General features: G+C 39.7%; 1 protein-coding gene across 3 annotated transcripts in view; it reads right to left on the reverse strand.

The window, feature by feature from the left end:
* Positions 1-12,308, reverse strand: part of LOC109031091 (uncharacterized) — a 112,991-nt gene that overhangs the window by 77,127 nt on the left and 23,556 nt on the right. The window contains exons 1-2 of one of the 3 annotated variants that reach the window (XM_072298101.1): positions 6,317-6,621; positions 327-362 (exon numbers count right to left, since the gene is read on the reverse strand). The exons of 1 other annotated variant lie outside the window; for it this stretch is intronic. In XM_072298101.1, the coding sequence (XP_072154202.1) occupies positions 327-344 (18 nt within the window). In that variant the 5' untranslated portion in view covers positions 345-362; positions 6,317-6,621. One more of the 3 variants, XM_019042420.2, reaches the window with a different exon arrangement.

The raw sequence follows: 12,308 nt of genomic DNA on the forward strand, positions 1-12,308 counted from the left end.
TTCCAATTGTTGTAACAAGAATTCCTTGGGCCAAGAAGAACTCCTGTTGCCAAAAATTTAAATCCGTTAAGGATCCGTTAAATACGTTCTTCTCTCTCTTTTCTCCTTTCTTTTTCTACTTCAAAAAGCAAAATTTGGGAAATCGAAAACCTTAAATGACCATCACTGATCAAGATGATTATTACTAAGACATTTGCCATTTCTACAAATTCTTCAGAATTGGCTAAAAAAGAGAAAGAAAAGAAGAAAGAAAGAAAGAAGGGGAGAGAGAGAGAGAAAGAAAGAAAGGAAGGAAGGAAGAAAGTAATGACAAATCACTCACTCACAATATTCAGGGCCAACATTTTGGAAATTCAACTCACCTGCAACAGAAAAAAATATTACAAAAGTTAATTATTAAATCATGAATTACAGCACAAGTCATAGTTGATATTAATTTCAATTTAGTTAGAGTTTGGGCTGACTCATATTTATTTGTAGTGCGATCATTCACAAAATAATTATTAAACTAATGTGCAAATCCCGTCCTAGTATCCCTGGTAAAAATTGGCGATAGGAGCTGCGTTTCAAAATACCATAGGAGTTCTTATAGCTGACTGAAGAAGGCGATAGAAAATCATATAGCTGGCTGTAGAAAGTGGAAAAAATATTACGGCCGGGCTACACGAAGCAATAAAAAAATACAGCCGGGCTATAGTTCCTATTCCCGGGCTTTACACTTTATCACCTGGCTGTTGCTTTTTCGCCATCGGCTATAAAAAGCTATAAGAAATTGTGTAGAAATTTGTGTGCTTTGTAAATCCTTAAGTTTGTACGGAATCACCTTAATATTTACAAAACGCACATTATATTTTCCTTTACTACATATTTTTTTTCATCAATTAAAATGAGAATAATCCATACAGAGTGTGCAAACATTTCAAAGTCATAAGTTGAAAAACGCTGACTCCACGAGATTAAATATTAGAGCCTAACACAAAGCGGAGCGGCGGCGCATTGGCGCCTACAAACCTAACAGGGATACTTCACGCATTGCGCAATGCGTGAAGTATCTCTGTTAGGTTTGAAGGCGCCAATGCGCGTTTCGCGCTGGCTGCCCGCCCGCCGCCCTGCGCCGCAGCGTACCACGGCGCTTGAAGCAACTATTTCACACCAGAGGTATTGCACAGTATCATACGAAATTGCAGGCGCTCCAACATGTTAGGAATGGCAGGCATCCTCCAAAAGTACAGAGCTTTCCTCGCAAAATAAATCAAGATACTACGGCCCAAAAAGAGAGCGATAGTCCAAAAACTCACTAAGTCCTAGCATCCGTAATTAGTGACGTTTAGCATACATTTTATCATCTGGCTGTTGGTTAGTCGCCATCGGCTATAAATGGCCATAAGAAATTGTGTTGCCGGCTATAGAAGCTATTGGAAATCTTACAGCCGGCTGTAGGTCTATGGTATTTTGGAACACAGATTCTACTGCCAATTTTTACCAGGGTAGTTACTTAACATTTAATTCATCAAAATAACTCATGCTGCACTGATTAGTGAGACTTAAACCTTTTCACCCTTTAAAACCTATATTTTATTCGCAGTATAGAACAGTTCAATTTAGGAAGATTCCATCACTTCGACCAATCTTCATTTGAAAATCGTAAACATGCAATAGGAAGCGTATAACTAATCCATCAGTATGTGAAATCAAAGTGATTATGACAAATTGACTCTCTTCTCTGTTTCTCTGTGCTTCAATAAAACACAATAATTCGTAGTTTCTTTTCTCTTCTTTAAATTTCGAGAATGATAAAAAAAAAAAAAAAAAAAAAAAAAAAAAAAAAAAATTATTTAAGGTACCATACCAGATGTCCGCTTATACCTTCACCATCCTACAGTATCACGGTATCAAAAACCGAGTAGACTCTGGTAAAATTTACTATTTACTCATTCTCATACATTTACCCAAAGTTTTTTTTTTTTTTTTTAAAATGTAGAATCTATCCTTTTGTTGCTTTCGCTATTTACTTTTTTACTTGATGAAAATCCAAACGAATCCGGGATTGAATCGACTGTTCTTTGCGCTTTTATGAACGGTTTGAAAATCGAACAGACTACTTATTTACAATCAATCCTGCCTCGAATAATCGCAGGAATTCTACCTGAGCACACTAGATAAACCTAACGGCGCCGAAAAGAATTCAACACTGCGAGTATGCAACTTGCAAACCTTAAGAAATCACAACGAGGATTTCAACAGGCGACCTGCATTAATACTGCACCTCTCACGTACTTAAATACTTCCGAGTTTCGCATAGTCGACCTATCTAAGGAGATCTCTCGTTAAAACATAGTGAAAAATATCGACTAAACTTCCTCCTTGAATCGATATACTGCAAAATCCACAGGGCCGGGACCTCGACACGTCTGCGAGATGGGGCAGGGGGGTGTTAATGAGGCCCATTTGCCTAATGGGTCACGCGCTTCCAGCACCAAAAATCGCCCTGCGAGTGAGCACAGGTGCCGTCTCTAGCGTAGATCAAATATGAATCAGTCGAAATTAAAACTGACGAGTTCATTTTATGATGAGTTCTCAGCTCTATAGGAATGCATCTCTTCTATTTTAGGCAGAAAAAAAAATATTTTTGGGATCTCGATTGCTGCATTTCCTAAAATGTAAAAATTATTTTTTAAGCAACCCTCAGATTCACCTTATGGTAACTGATGACCGAAAAGTTGAGCAATTGGTTCGGTAAAACTAACCTAACTTTCAAAATTTCGCCAGCAATTGCTCACTCCGACATGCATCAGTCATCAGTTGGTGAATTTTATGCTCCACAGGTTGCTCAGCATTAATCATCGGGCGAAAAATAGCGTCGATCTCCGAACTTAATTTTTGCCTCATCCGATTACATTACGAAGATTGTTAGTGAAGTTTCTCCATTTTTCACATAAATTAACTTTTAATATATTTGCGACGTGTCGAGCAATGAAGCAAAAAAAAAAAACCCCGCTCGGTTTGAGCGCAATTTTTCTGATGATTGTTGATAACTGCGTCAAATGCCTCGTCCAGGAGACACACTATTGAAAAATGAATTTTTATTAGGAAATACCAAATACTTTATGTCTGTCGGTTGGTGGTAACTTTCACCATGGCCGTAGTACGCACCTTTATAAATCATTCAGATAGATGAGAAATTTGGCAATGAAAGAGGATTAGACGAGGACGAGGGGTCCTGTGACTATCGCGACTTGAGGATAGCACATTATCAGTAGAGTTGGTCCAACCCAGCTCGAGACACTGATGTCATTACGAAATGCCAGTCAAAATGACGCATGGTGTTCGTGTTTACCTGGCGGATCTTCCTGGTCGAAAATGTCGCTGCATTCCGCTCAGAGGAAGATCGTTAAGGTGGCTCTTCAGCACCTTGGAGAAGAATTCGATAGTCGAACGATCAATAATTGATAATACCTGAATCTTAGGACGTTACTAAAGAATTTCTGAGCGTCATGTCGCATCATCCACTCAGGTGTAGTAGTACCCACTCAGGTGTTAGTGCACAAAATTTGACAAAGGCACACTATGAAATCACTCCGGTGGTGCATTTTGCGCGAATATCATAAATCGTTTAGTTTGCGATAGTCACTAAAAACGTACTTTTAAAGCTATTTAAACATTTCTCGTAGTCGAACTTAGTATATGTACAAATACCTGACGCACTACAGCGTGATGTGATGCTGAGGAATTCCTAAGAAATGTCTTAAAATATAAAGATATTATCGATCGATCGATCGTCTATAGAAGCAGTATCTTTAATGCTGATGATCCACCTCATAAGGATCATTTTTCAGTGAGGCATGTTTGAGTCAGAATGCAATTCCTTTCGTTATCTTCAAATTCGGAAGTAGCAAAAACTCAGAGATATGTGTTTGATTATGTTCAACGTCCCAAAATTCAGTTATATACGGGCAAAGAAAGGATTGGAAAAGAAAATCCATGGAGAGAGACCAGAAGAAGTAGAGGACATCGAGATTAAGTTGGAGACTTCTAAATTGAGTAAATCTGACGTATTTAAGCTAAGAAGAGCCACGAAGCAAGAGCTTAGCATTTAGGATCTGCGTGCTTATGACCCTCTAGCCTTCTTGATTTGATTAATTTGTGAAGTATAAATAATATGCTCATACGATCCTAAGGCCTCTCCTCGTCATGTGATGTGATAGAAGAAAAGATATTCTGGTATTTTCATGAGATTTGGCAAGTGCGCGGGGCCCTTATCATACCAAGCCGTAACGTCTGTAAAAACTGTGCGCGCGCGCAGTGATGAGCAGACAGAGATGTACATACAGTGACAAAATGAAGTGCACTCAAAACAAACGGAAAAGTTCAACGTTAAATCTTCAAGTGTGCGTGATAGCGACTCTGACTCACTCACACGGACGCACAGCATGTAAGCGCTCACAGAGGATAATAGCGTCATCGAGGGAAGAAACTTTAAACTGATCATAAGTCAGGGATTCATTACTGATCATCATTGGGGGGGGGGGGAACTTATTTTGGAACCTTTAACTTTGGAACTTAGTTTTGGTGCTTTATTTTATAATCACTTAAGCTGTAACACGATGATGCATCTTTGGTTTCCAATTAAAATAATCCTTTTCGCAACACCCTCTCCGCTACTATTGGTAATCAAAGTGCATTAAAACAATTTAAGTATTTGAAAATTTGAAGAAAATAGTCATGACCAAACGCGCGTTCTCTATAAGGGAAACTTTCAGAGATCAAGTAGCCAACAAACACAAAAAGTGCTTCAAATGGAATAACTAAATTTTACTACTTCAGATTCCAGTCTAAAGTAAAGAAAGCTCCAACTTTTCTTACATCAAATGATATCAAGACGGGTTTTTTTTGTAAATTTCTGTGTACATCCATGCGATTCTTTTAGGAACAGTGAATAAAATATAACTTTCCATTAATGATTCCATTCGCGGCCCCTCAAAAGAGCGCCCAACTGGTGAGAATACTGTTCCGCAGCGACTGGTTTGGTCAAAACACCGACTTGATGAGGAAGCTAATAAAAGCGTCCGATCATGAAAAATGCCTTCAAACAGAAAGGTAGGCAAAACAGACCACCGCTATGTGCGAATAGTTATCTAATCCCAATTAAACTCCCCCAGTTCGAAAGATGGCTGGTGATCAAATTCAACCAAATCAATTTCAGAAAAGTTTCTCGTATTCCCGGCACAAGTGAAATGAAAATCATAAAAATTATAGAATGGGCTATGGGCTAGTCGCCTATCAAACAGAGACGCTCTAGGTCGTCTTGTTGGTGAGCTGTTCCACTGATGAATCACTGCTGCAGCACTGGCACTCATGTGGTCTGAACTGTTGCTTGGTTGAAAAAAAAGGTCAACATGAAAAGCTCATTGAACGCCTGAAAACATCTATAATGTGTTACTTCCCCACTTGCGCGCCTGAAAAAGTTCCTAGAAAGCGAAAACTTTCCGAGTTCAGAGCAAACTTAGGACCCAAATGCCCCGAGACGTTTGTTTACAAAAACAGGAAGCATACAGGACTTAAACAAGTCGAGCTCGAAATTTTTCTGTACCCCTTTCATCTGCATTAGGTTTTGGGTCAGTTTGAAAAAGACATTACCCATAATTTGAAGACTGTTTGACTGCGAGCCGCAGTTTAGACGTGACCGCAACCGATTACTTTATTGAAATTTTGAGTAGTTTTCTGTCAAACACTTGAAAATTAATTTTGACCCAAATTCAGGGAAACCAACTCTTTTGAAAAAATTCCCTCGGGGAACTATAGTCCTTTTCTCCATAAACAATCACGAATGAATCAGTCAAATTTAAAATCTAGCACCTAAAAAAATCGAAAAATGAGTTTTTCGCGGCAAATTCTTCTTTGAGAGTACTTGGGCGCATTGCCTATGTGAATATTACGCAACCAAAAATTGGACGTTTCCTGAAATAGAACCCACCCTCTCAACTCATTCCTTTCTATACGCTACGAATTCAAGAACTCTATTTTTTTTCATATGCGATGTAAATTAAACAGACTTTACAAAATTGGCCATGAATTGTACCTTGTGCCACATACCTACTTCGAGGAACCTGGATTCATTTTTTCCTTAAAAAAATGATAAAGCACCTTTTTATGTACCTAATTTCATGCAAGAACCTGATGAGTTCCAAAATTAAATCTGTTCAAAATGTCAATGCAAATTCAGCAAAACTGGCGAAATTGATCTTTATTCCTCTCACACGATCTCATTTTTACTCGCGTCTTCCACACAACTGAAAACAACACGAAGACAACTCACCAACTATGAGCATGGGAGCATGCTCGGCAAAACTATCGTATCCTGACACTCACAGGGCACAACACATCACTACGCACCACGCCGAGTTTGAGGTTAGGGAGCACTCGCACAGATCACAACGCGTCGCGTCCCCTCGCACAGTTCGACTAAAAACTAATCAGCGACCTCGACCCAGTGGAAAAGAGTTCGAACTTCGAAGTCTTAAGTCCCAGGCCCCGAGCGAGCAGCAGCGTCCTGACTCAGTCGGTGCTGTTCCCGAGCGCGACTTCTTATCACTGCTATTGTTCTAATTAAAACCGTGATAACAAACAGCGCGGGAGACGGCCCGCGAGGGAGGGGGAGACAGGGGGTACGGTGCACGGGAATGCAGCAGTTTCTTTGGCCCGCTGCGAGTCGGGCGGGGAGTGGAGAGGGGTGGTTCAAAAACGCGCTAGGATTTTTTGCAGGGCTGCCAGTGTAACGGCAAATACTGATTGAGTACCTTTGCTCACGTATGGAGCAGTCCGTAATTTATCTAGTTACGCATTCTTATTTTTAGTAAGGCGTGTTATCGCCACCCCCCCCCCCCTATCTACCCTCTTGTTTTTAAAAAATTCAGTCGATTTTTAAACCTAACACTTCCCAAAAGCCGAATTTTACGGGAGACGGAGGAGATCTTCTGCACGAGAAGTTTTTCGTAAATAAAACCACATTTTTTGGAACTTTCTAAAGTATTAAGTTTTGATATCGATCGATTTACAATTTATTAAGGCATTTTTACGAATGTTTGCGCGCTTTTATTTAATTGTTTGGCATAGTTGGCATGTTTGGCAAGAGCGCAATGAGTTAATGAGGTGTCTCAGTTTTCCGCATGGAAAATATTTTTCACAGCTTTTGCAGCATATTTTCCTGAATTTTCCTCGGCGCTTTTTCTTTGATTTTGTGTTTCTTTGAGTCACTTTTAACAATCGTTGCTGAAAAACACTCTCAAAATTGTTGGCTCAAAGAGCTCTCCATTAAAAGAAACTGGCTCTGAAGAACTATGATAAGAAGGTAGTGGCGCTAATCGTCAAAATTTTGACGTAAGGACCACGGACATTCGTCCATTGTTAAGTGGAAAAATGGCATTAGTCATCCTTCACTATGTCAACACGGAAAAAACAAGTGTTAGGGATTATCCCCTAAGTTGTGGTACTGCCCCAATTTTTTGAATGATGTGGACAGTTACAATCAATGTTGGTAGTAGCCATAGGCGTACCTGAGTCATTTTTCTTGGGGGCCTGACCCCCCTAGCACAGGGGGGTTTGATGTGAATAAAATACCCTTTAGTCCAGAGGAGGTTTCGGGGGGCCTCCTCCGAAAAATTTTTGAAAAGTCAACTCTATTTGGACGCATTTTGAGGCTTCCTTTGCGCAGATTTTTCATTAATCTCTGCCAAAAAATTACGTTTATTTTTATACTTTCAACAAAGAATACTTTTGAATTTTTGCATTGAATAAATGCGGAATTTTTCTGAAATTTTAATTCTATTTTGACGCATTTTGAGGCCTCCATGGTGAAAATTTTAGTAAATACTAAGTGAATGTACACTGTGTTTTCAATTTAGACTCTATATTAAGAGAGATAATCATCCTCGACAAAGGTCTCTCCTCACCAACCATAGTTTCTAGGAGGGGGAAAGGGGGAACAATGATAATATTTTCAAGTCTAGGGGGACCAGTCCCCCTACCTTCCTCCCCCATTCGCACGCCTCTGGGTAATAACGCAACTCAAGCTGGGGTAGTACCTCAACATTTGGGCTAGTAGTGTAATATATTGAGGTACTACCTCAATTAATTATAAATTTCGAAGTTGGGACCTAACCCCTTGCTCTTTTTCCCGTGAAAAGATGTGTGCGGATTTTTATATCATCGTGGTTTTTTCTCCTCGGAAAATATGCACGCTTCAAATCCTTCCTCGTCGGAGTTAAACCAAGAGGACGAACTCGGTTCTGCTGGGCCGTAACTTTCTCAGTTTTTGCTGAAAATTTTTACGGCTGTTTTAACGATCAATGCCGATACAGTTTAATGTGATGAATAGCGCGGAGTCGCCGGTTTCTGGTGATATCGGGACGTATCTCCGGCGCGGCAGTGTTACACGGGGAATTTAGGGGGTTCGACTGGCAACGGCGACTGTGCCAATTCTTCGATGCTTGACGCGGAGTTACTGTTTCTAAGGATAATTTGCGTTTTGTGTCCCCCCGTGCCTGCCTCCGATCTTCATCCACGTGGATTTCCGTCGTTCGTATGAAATTTCTCCTTGAGATTCAGAAAAACACAGCTTCCATTCCGACGGTTTTAGTGCATGCACGGAGAATAAAACACCGATCGTGAGGAGCACCATCCAGTGGTGTAATCGAGAAGGGGAGAGGGTGGTGGAATTCAGATAATTTGGACCTGCGATATAAAATCTTTCCCCGAAAACGTCAACTCTCGTGACTTTCAGGGATTTTTACCTTTGGACCACGCTTTCCTTGAAAAAAAAAAAAAAAAACTTTCTTTAAAAATGATTTTTTTCAAGTTTTAATTCAGCCTTTTCGAAGATCCCTACCGAGCTTTCGGGAAAAGAAGTTTGTTTGAGATTTAAATTTTTATCGAAGAGTGCATGAGTTAGAAACTCATCTTGAGAGTATACAAGAGGTGAAAAACTTCGAATCAATAGCAACACCAACGTTTTCGGACTAGGCAACCGAAGGTTAAGTTCAAAGGGACTGTCGGCCTGTATTTTGGATCAGGAAAACCAAAATTCTACCCTAAGATTGTACTCTTCACCGAAAACTTCACTGAACCAATGTATGGTTTCAATTACCAAATACTTCGGTTATACCATGGGCGGAGAGCCTCAGTGTGACGTACACTGAAAAAAAACACATTGGATCTAGAGTCCAGACTCTTGAAAACATTGAGAAGAAAAAATACTCTTGATTCAAGCAATTATAAGCTTAAATCAAAAGGAAATCCGCTCAAATTAAGAGGCTTGGTTCTTGATTTAAGTAAAAATCCGATTGAATCAAGAGTATTTTGTCTTGTCGATGTTTTTAAGAGTCTGGACTCTAGATCCAATGTGTTTTTGTTCCAGTGTATAAACCGAAAGTTCGGCCCGTAGGACCGGAGTTTTATTATCTGTGTACGAGGGCTGAAATATAAGACTCTGACAACAACACGACTCGGTTGCTCCACGTCTTTCTGCTGAGAAAAACAAGGTACATCTAAAGCGAGGGTGGTAGAGTAGCTAGAGGGGATGAGAAACTTCTGTTCGATTGAACGGCTTCCTCTAGGGTATTTTCCGCGGAGGATATGGTCGTAAGAAACGGCGTTTCGGGCGTGCAGGAACCGTCCAAATTGAAAAAAGAAGCCACAAGAAATACCCGCCGAAGAATCCTTAGCTTTTCCACTTAAGGGTTGGAAAAAAGACGGTTCACAGACCATGAGGAATGCACCCCCCGGCGCGGAATTAAGCCTGCCCCAATATTGCGACTTGGCTTCGCCCTCTTTGTCTTCTAAATAAATATCACACGCAACGTTCCTTCGTTATTTCGTTTCATTTATTTCTTCATTGATGAACAAATATATATTTTGAAGATGCTTTTTTTACACTTATACTTTCACAATATTGAAAAAATACTTTCTTCTCCTCGAATATGAGGTCTACGAAATGTTGAAGACACGTAAACAGTACACGGTTGAAAGTGTAAAGAAAACTCCCGAACAAAGGAAGAAAAGAAGACAAGAAAATGAAAGAAAATGAGGAAATACAATTTGGAAACAAGAGGCGGAACAATGAGCAATGAGGAAAAAGGTAGAAAAAACAATAAGAGAAGTCAGAAAAAAAATTTGACACGAAAAACCATGGGGCACTGTACGCCTGAAATTGTTAAAAACCGAATACAGATTGAGCAAAAAAGACACTTGTAAAAAACAAAGAAAATGAAAAGTAAGAAGCTCATCGGTCTGCGCTCAACTGCAAAAATGTCTACATGTATTTTTAACAGCCCACAATAACCTTAATCTCGGATCGTTGTTGGAGCCGTTCAATTGCGCCGAGCTTGAAAAATGCGTCAAAATTTACGCCTATCAGATTCTGATTTCTGGTCACAAGAAATCGATACGTCGGAAGTCGCAGCCACTATTGATCTATGGTAGGAATGAGCGTGCAGCCCAAAATCTACTCCTCCTGGTAAAAGAGACTAATGTGTCCTCAAGATAACTGGGACGACTGCTTTGAAATTTGAGTTTCCTACTTCCCTTGACAACGATATGCCACCGACGAGAATAAATTAAAACATAGGCCTAGACAAATTATCTCTAATTGTGTGCTACTTAAGAATTTAAATACCCACTTTCACTAGTTTCGTTTCTAATTTCTCCTTGATACCTGCAGTTCTTCAGTCATGGGTTGAGAACACCTCCCGACCCTCTGTTTTTTACCTTAGATAAAACTCCACTGGTAAACATTTTTAAAGGAGTTGCGAAAAGGGGGTGATTGACAGCATACAAATGGCTTTATTTCTTCCTTGTATCCCATTTTTCTGGTTTTCCCCCTTTATGGCCGATGGACATATTGAGAAATATTTATTTTGAAACTATAGCAATATCAGAAATTTCAAAAATGTAGGCAAGAAAAATTCGAATCTGCTTTCAAATTTACGTTCAAAATCTACTCTGAATCTATTTGCATCAACAGTTCGATTGAAAAATTTCAAGAACGTTTAAAAAGCTTTTACAAGGGTACATACTTTCTTCATTAATTGAAAATTTGTTTGCCTTATCTAACTCTCGTCATTCCTCTGCACCACCAGACATTAAATGGACTATGTATTGCACTAAATAAGTACTATTGCGGAATTTGTTTAAGAGCAACATAGTTACAGTTACTTTCAGTATGCGGATATGTGTTTTAATGAATGAGCCAGAAATCGTAGTTCCTGATCGCAAAAGAAAGTCCAAATACTACATAATTTGTAAAATTGTAATGCATTAGGATATCCTATTCTCACTTTGGTCTAATGTAATCATATGTGAGTCGATGAAAGATGCTGAAGTCAAATGAATTGCGCTAACTGACCCATTTCACCTTTAGCTGGACTATTCTGCCGTGCTGAGGAAAAACGCCGTATGAGCCTTCAGGCGTTGCCAAATTCCCTCTGGCAAATCACTAATTTTCAGGAACATTTTTGAATCTTTGTCTACCAATTTCGCAGATAATTTTCTTTGTATTTTGATCTAAAACCTCCGAAAATGTGAAGAAAAAATAGTCATAATTTTCCTAAAAAATAATCATTTTATCGAAGGAAATTTGGCACATCTCGAATGTTCATACGGCGTTCTTCCTTAGCACGGCAGCACTGCAAGGTAACATTATGTTACACTTAAATGTGCAATCGGGATTCACTAGAAAGGAGAGCCAAATTTAAGAGTAAAAATGTATTTATACCGGCCGGCTGCGCAGAATCCGACGTTGGCTTGAACCGTGATTATTGTTGACAACTCGGGTGACGTCATGATGTTTTGCTCTTTGACAACTGGGGCATTCGACTCATGCGTAGCTCGCTCATTCAGAGGAGGCTACACCGTCACTGTGTAAACATCAAACCGCCAGTGCACGGTTGTCCGCCCTTCCAATAATCATTAAGTTTCAATATTTTGCCGGAAAGGATGTTCGGGATTGTTACCTCGACTTCCCAACTGTGTAAAATTTTCTCAACACTTGAGTCATCCGCATGGGGCTGTGTCGCACAAATACGCGCTGTTTGTAGGCAACGTTCCGATTTTGCGTTTTCATTTCCATGATTATACTTCGCAGTATAGCAAGCAGGAATAAGGTGAATCGCTACCGGAAGCAGGGTGGCATGAAATGTAAGAAGGAAATGAAAGATTGGAAATTTCAGGGAAAAGTTTCATGAAATTTCACGAGGCTGTGAAATATTTCATATTTTTCATGGGCTAGAGTATGCAACCGGCACTCAAACACCCAA

Source organism: Bemisia tabaci, chromosome 3 (assembly GCF_918797505.1).
Source record: "Bemisia tabaci chromosome 3, PGI_BMITA_v3".
In the NCBI taxonomy this organism is placed as follows: Eukaryota; Metazoa; Arthropoda; class Insecta; order Hemiptera; family Aleyrodidae; genus Bemisia; species Bemisia tabaci.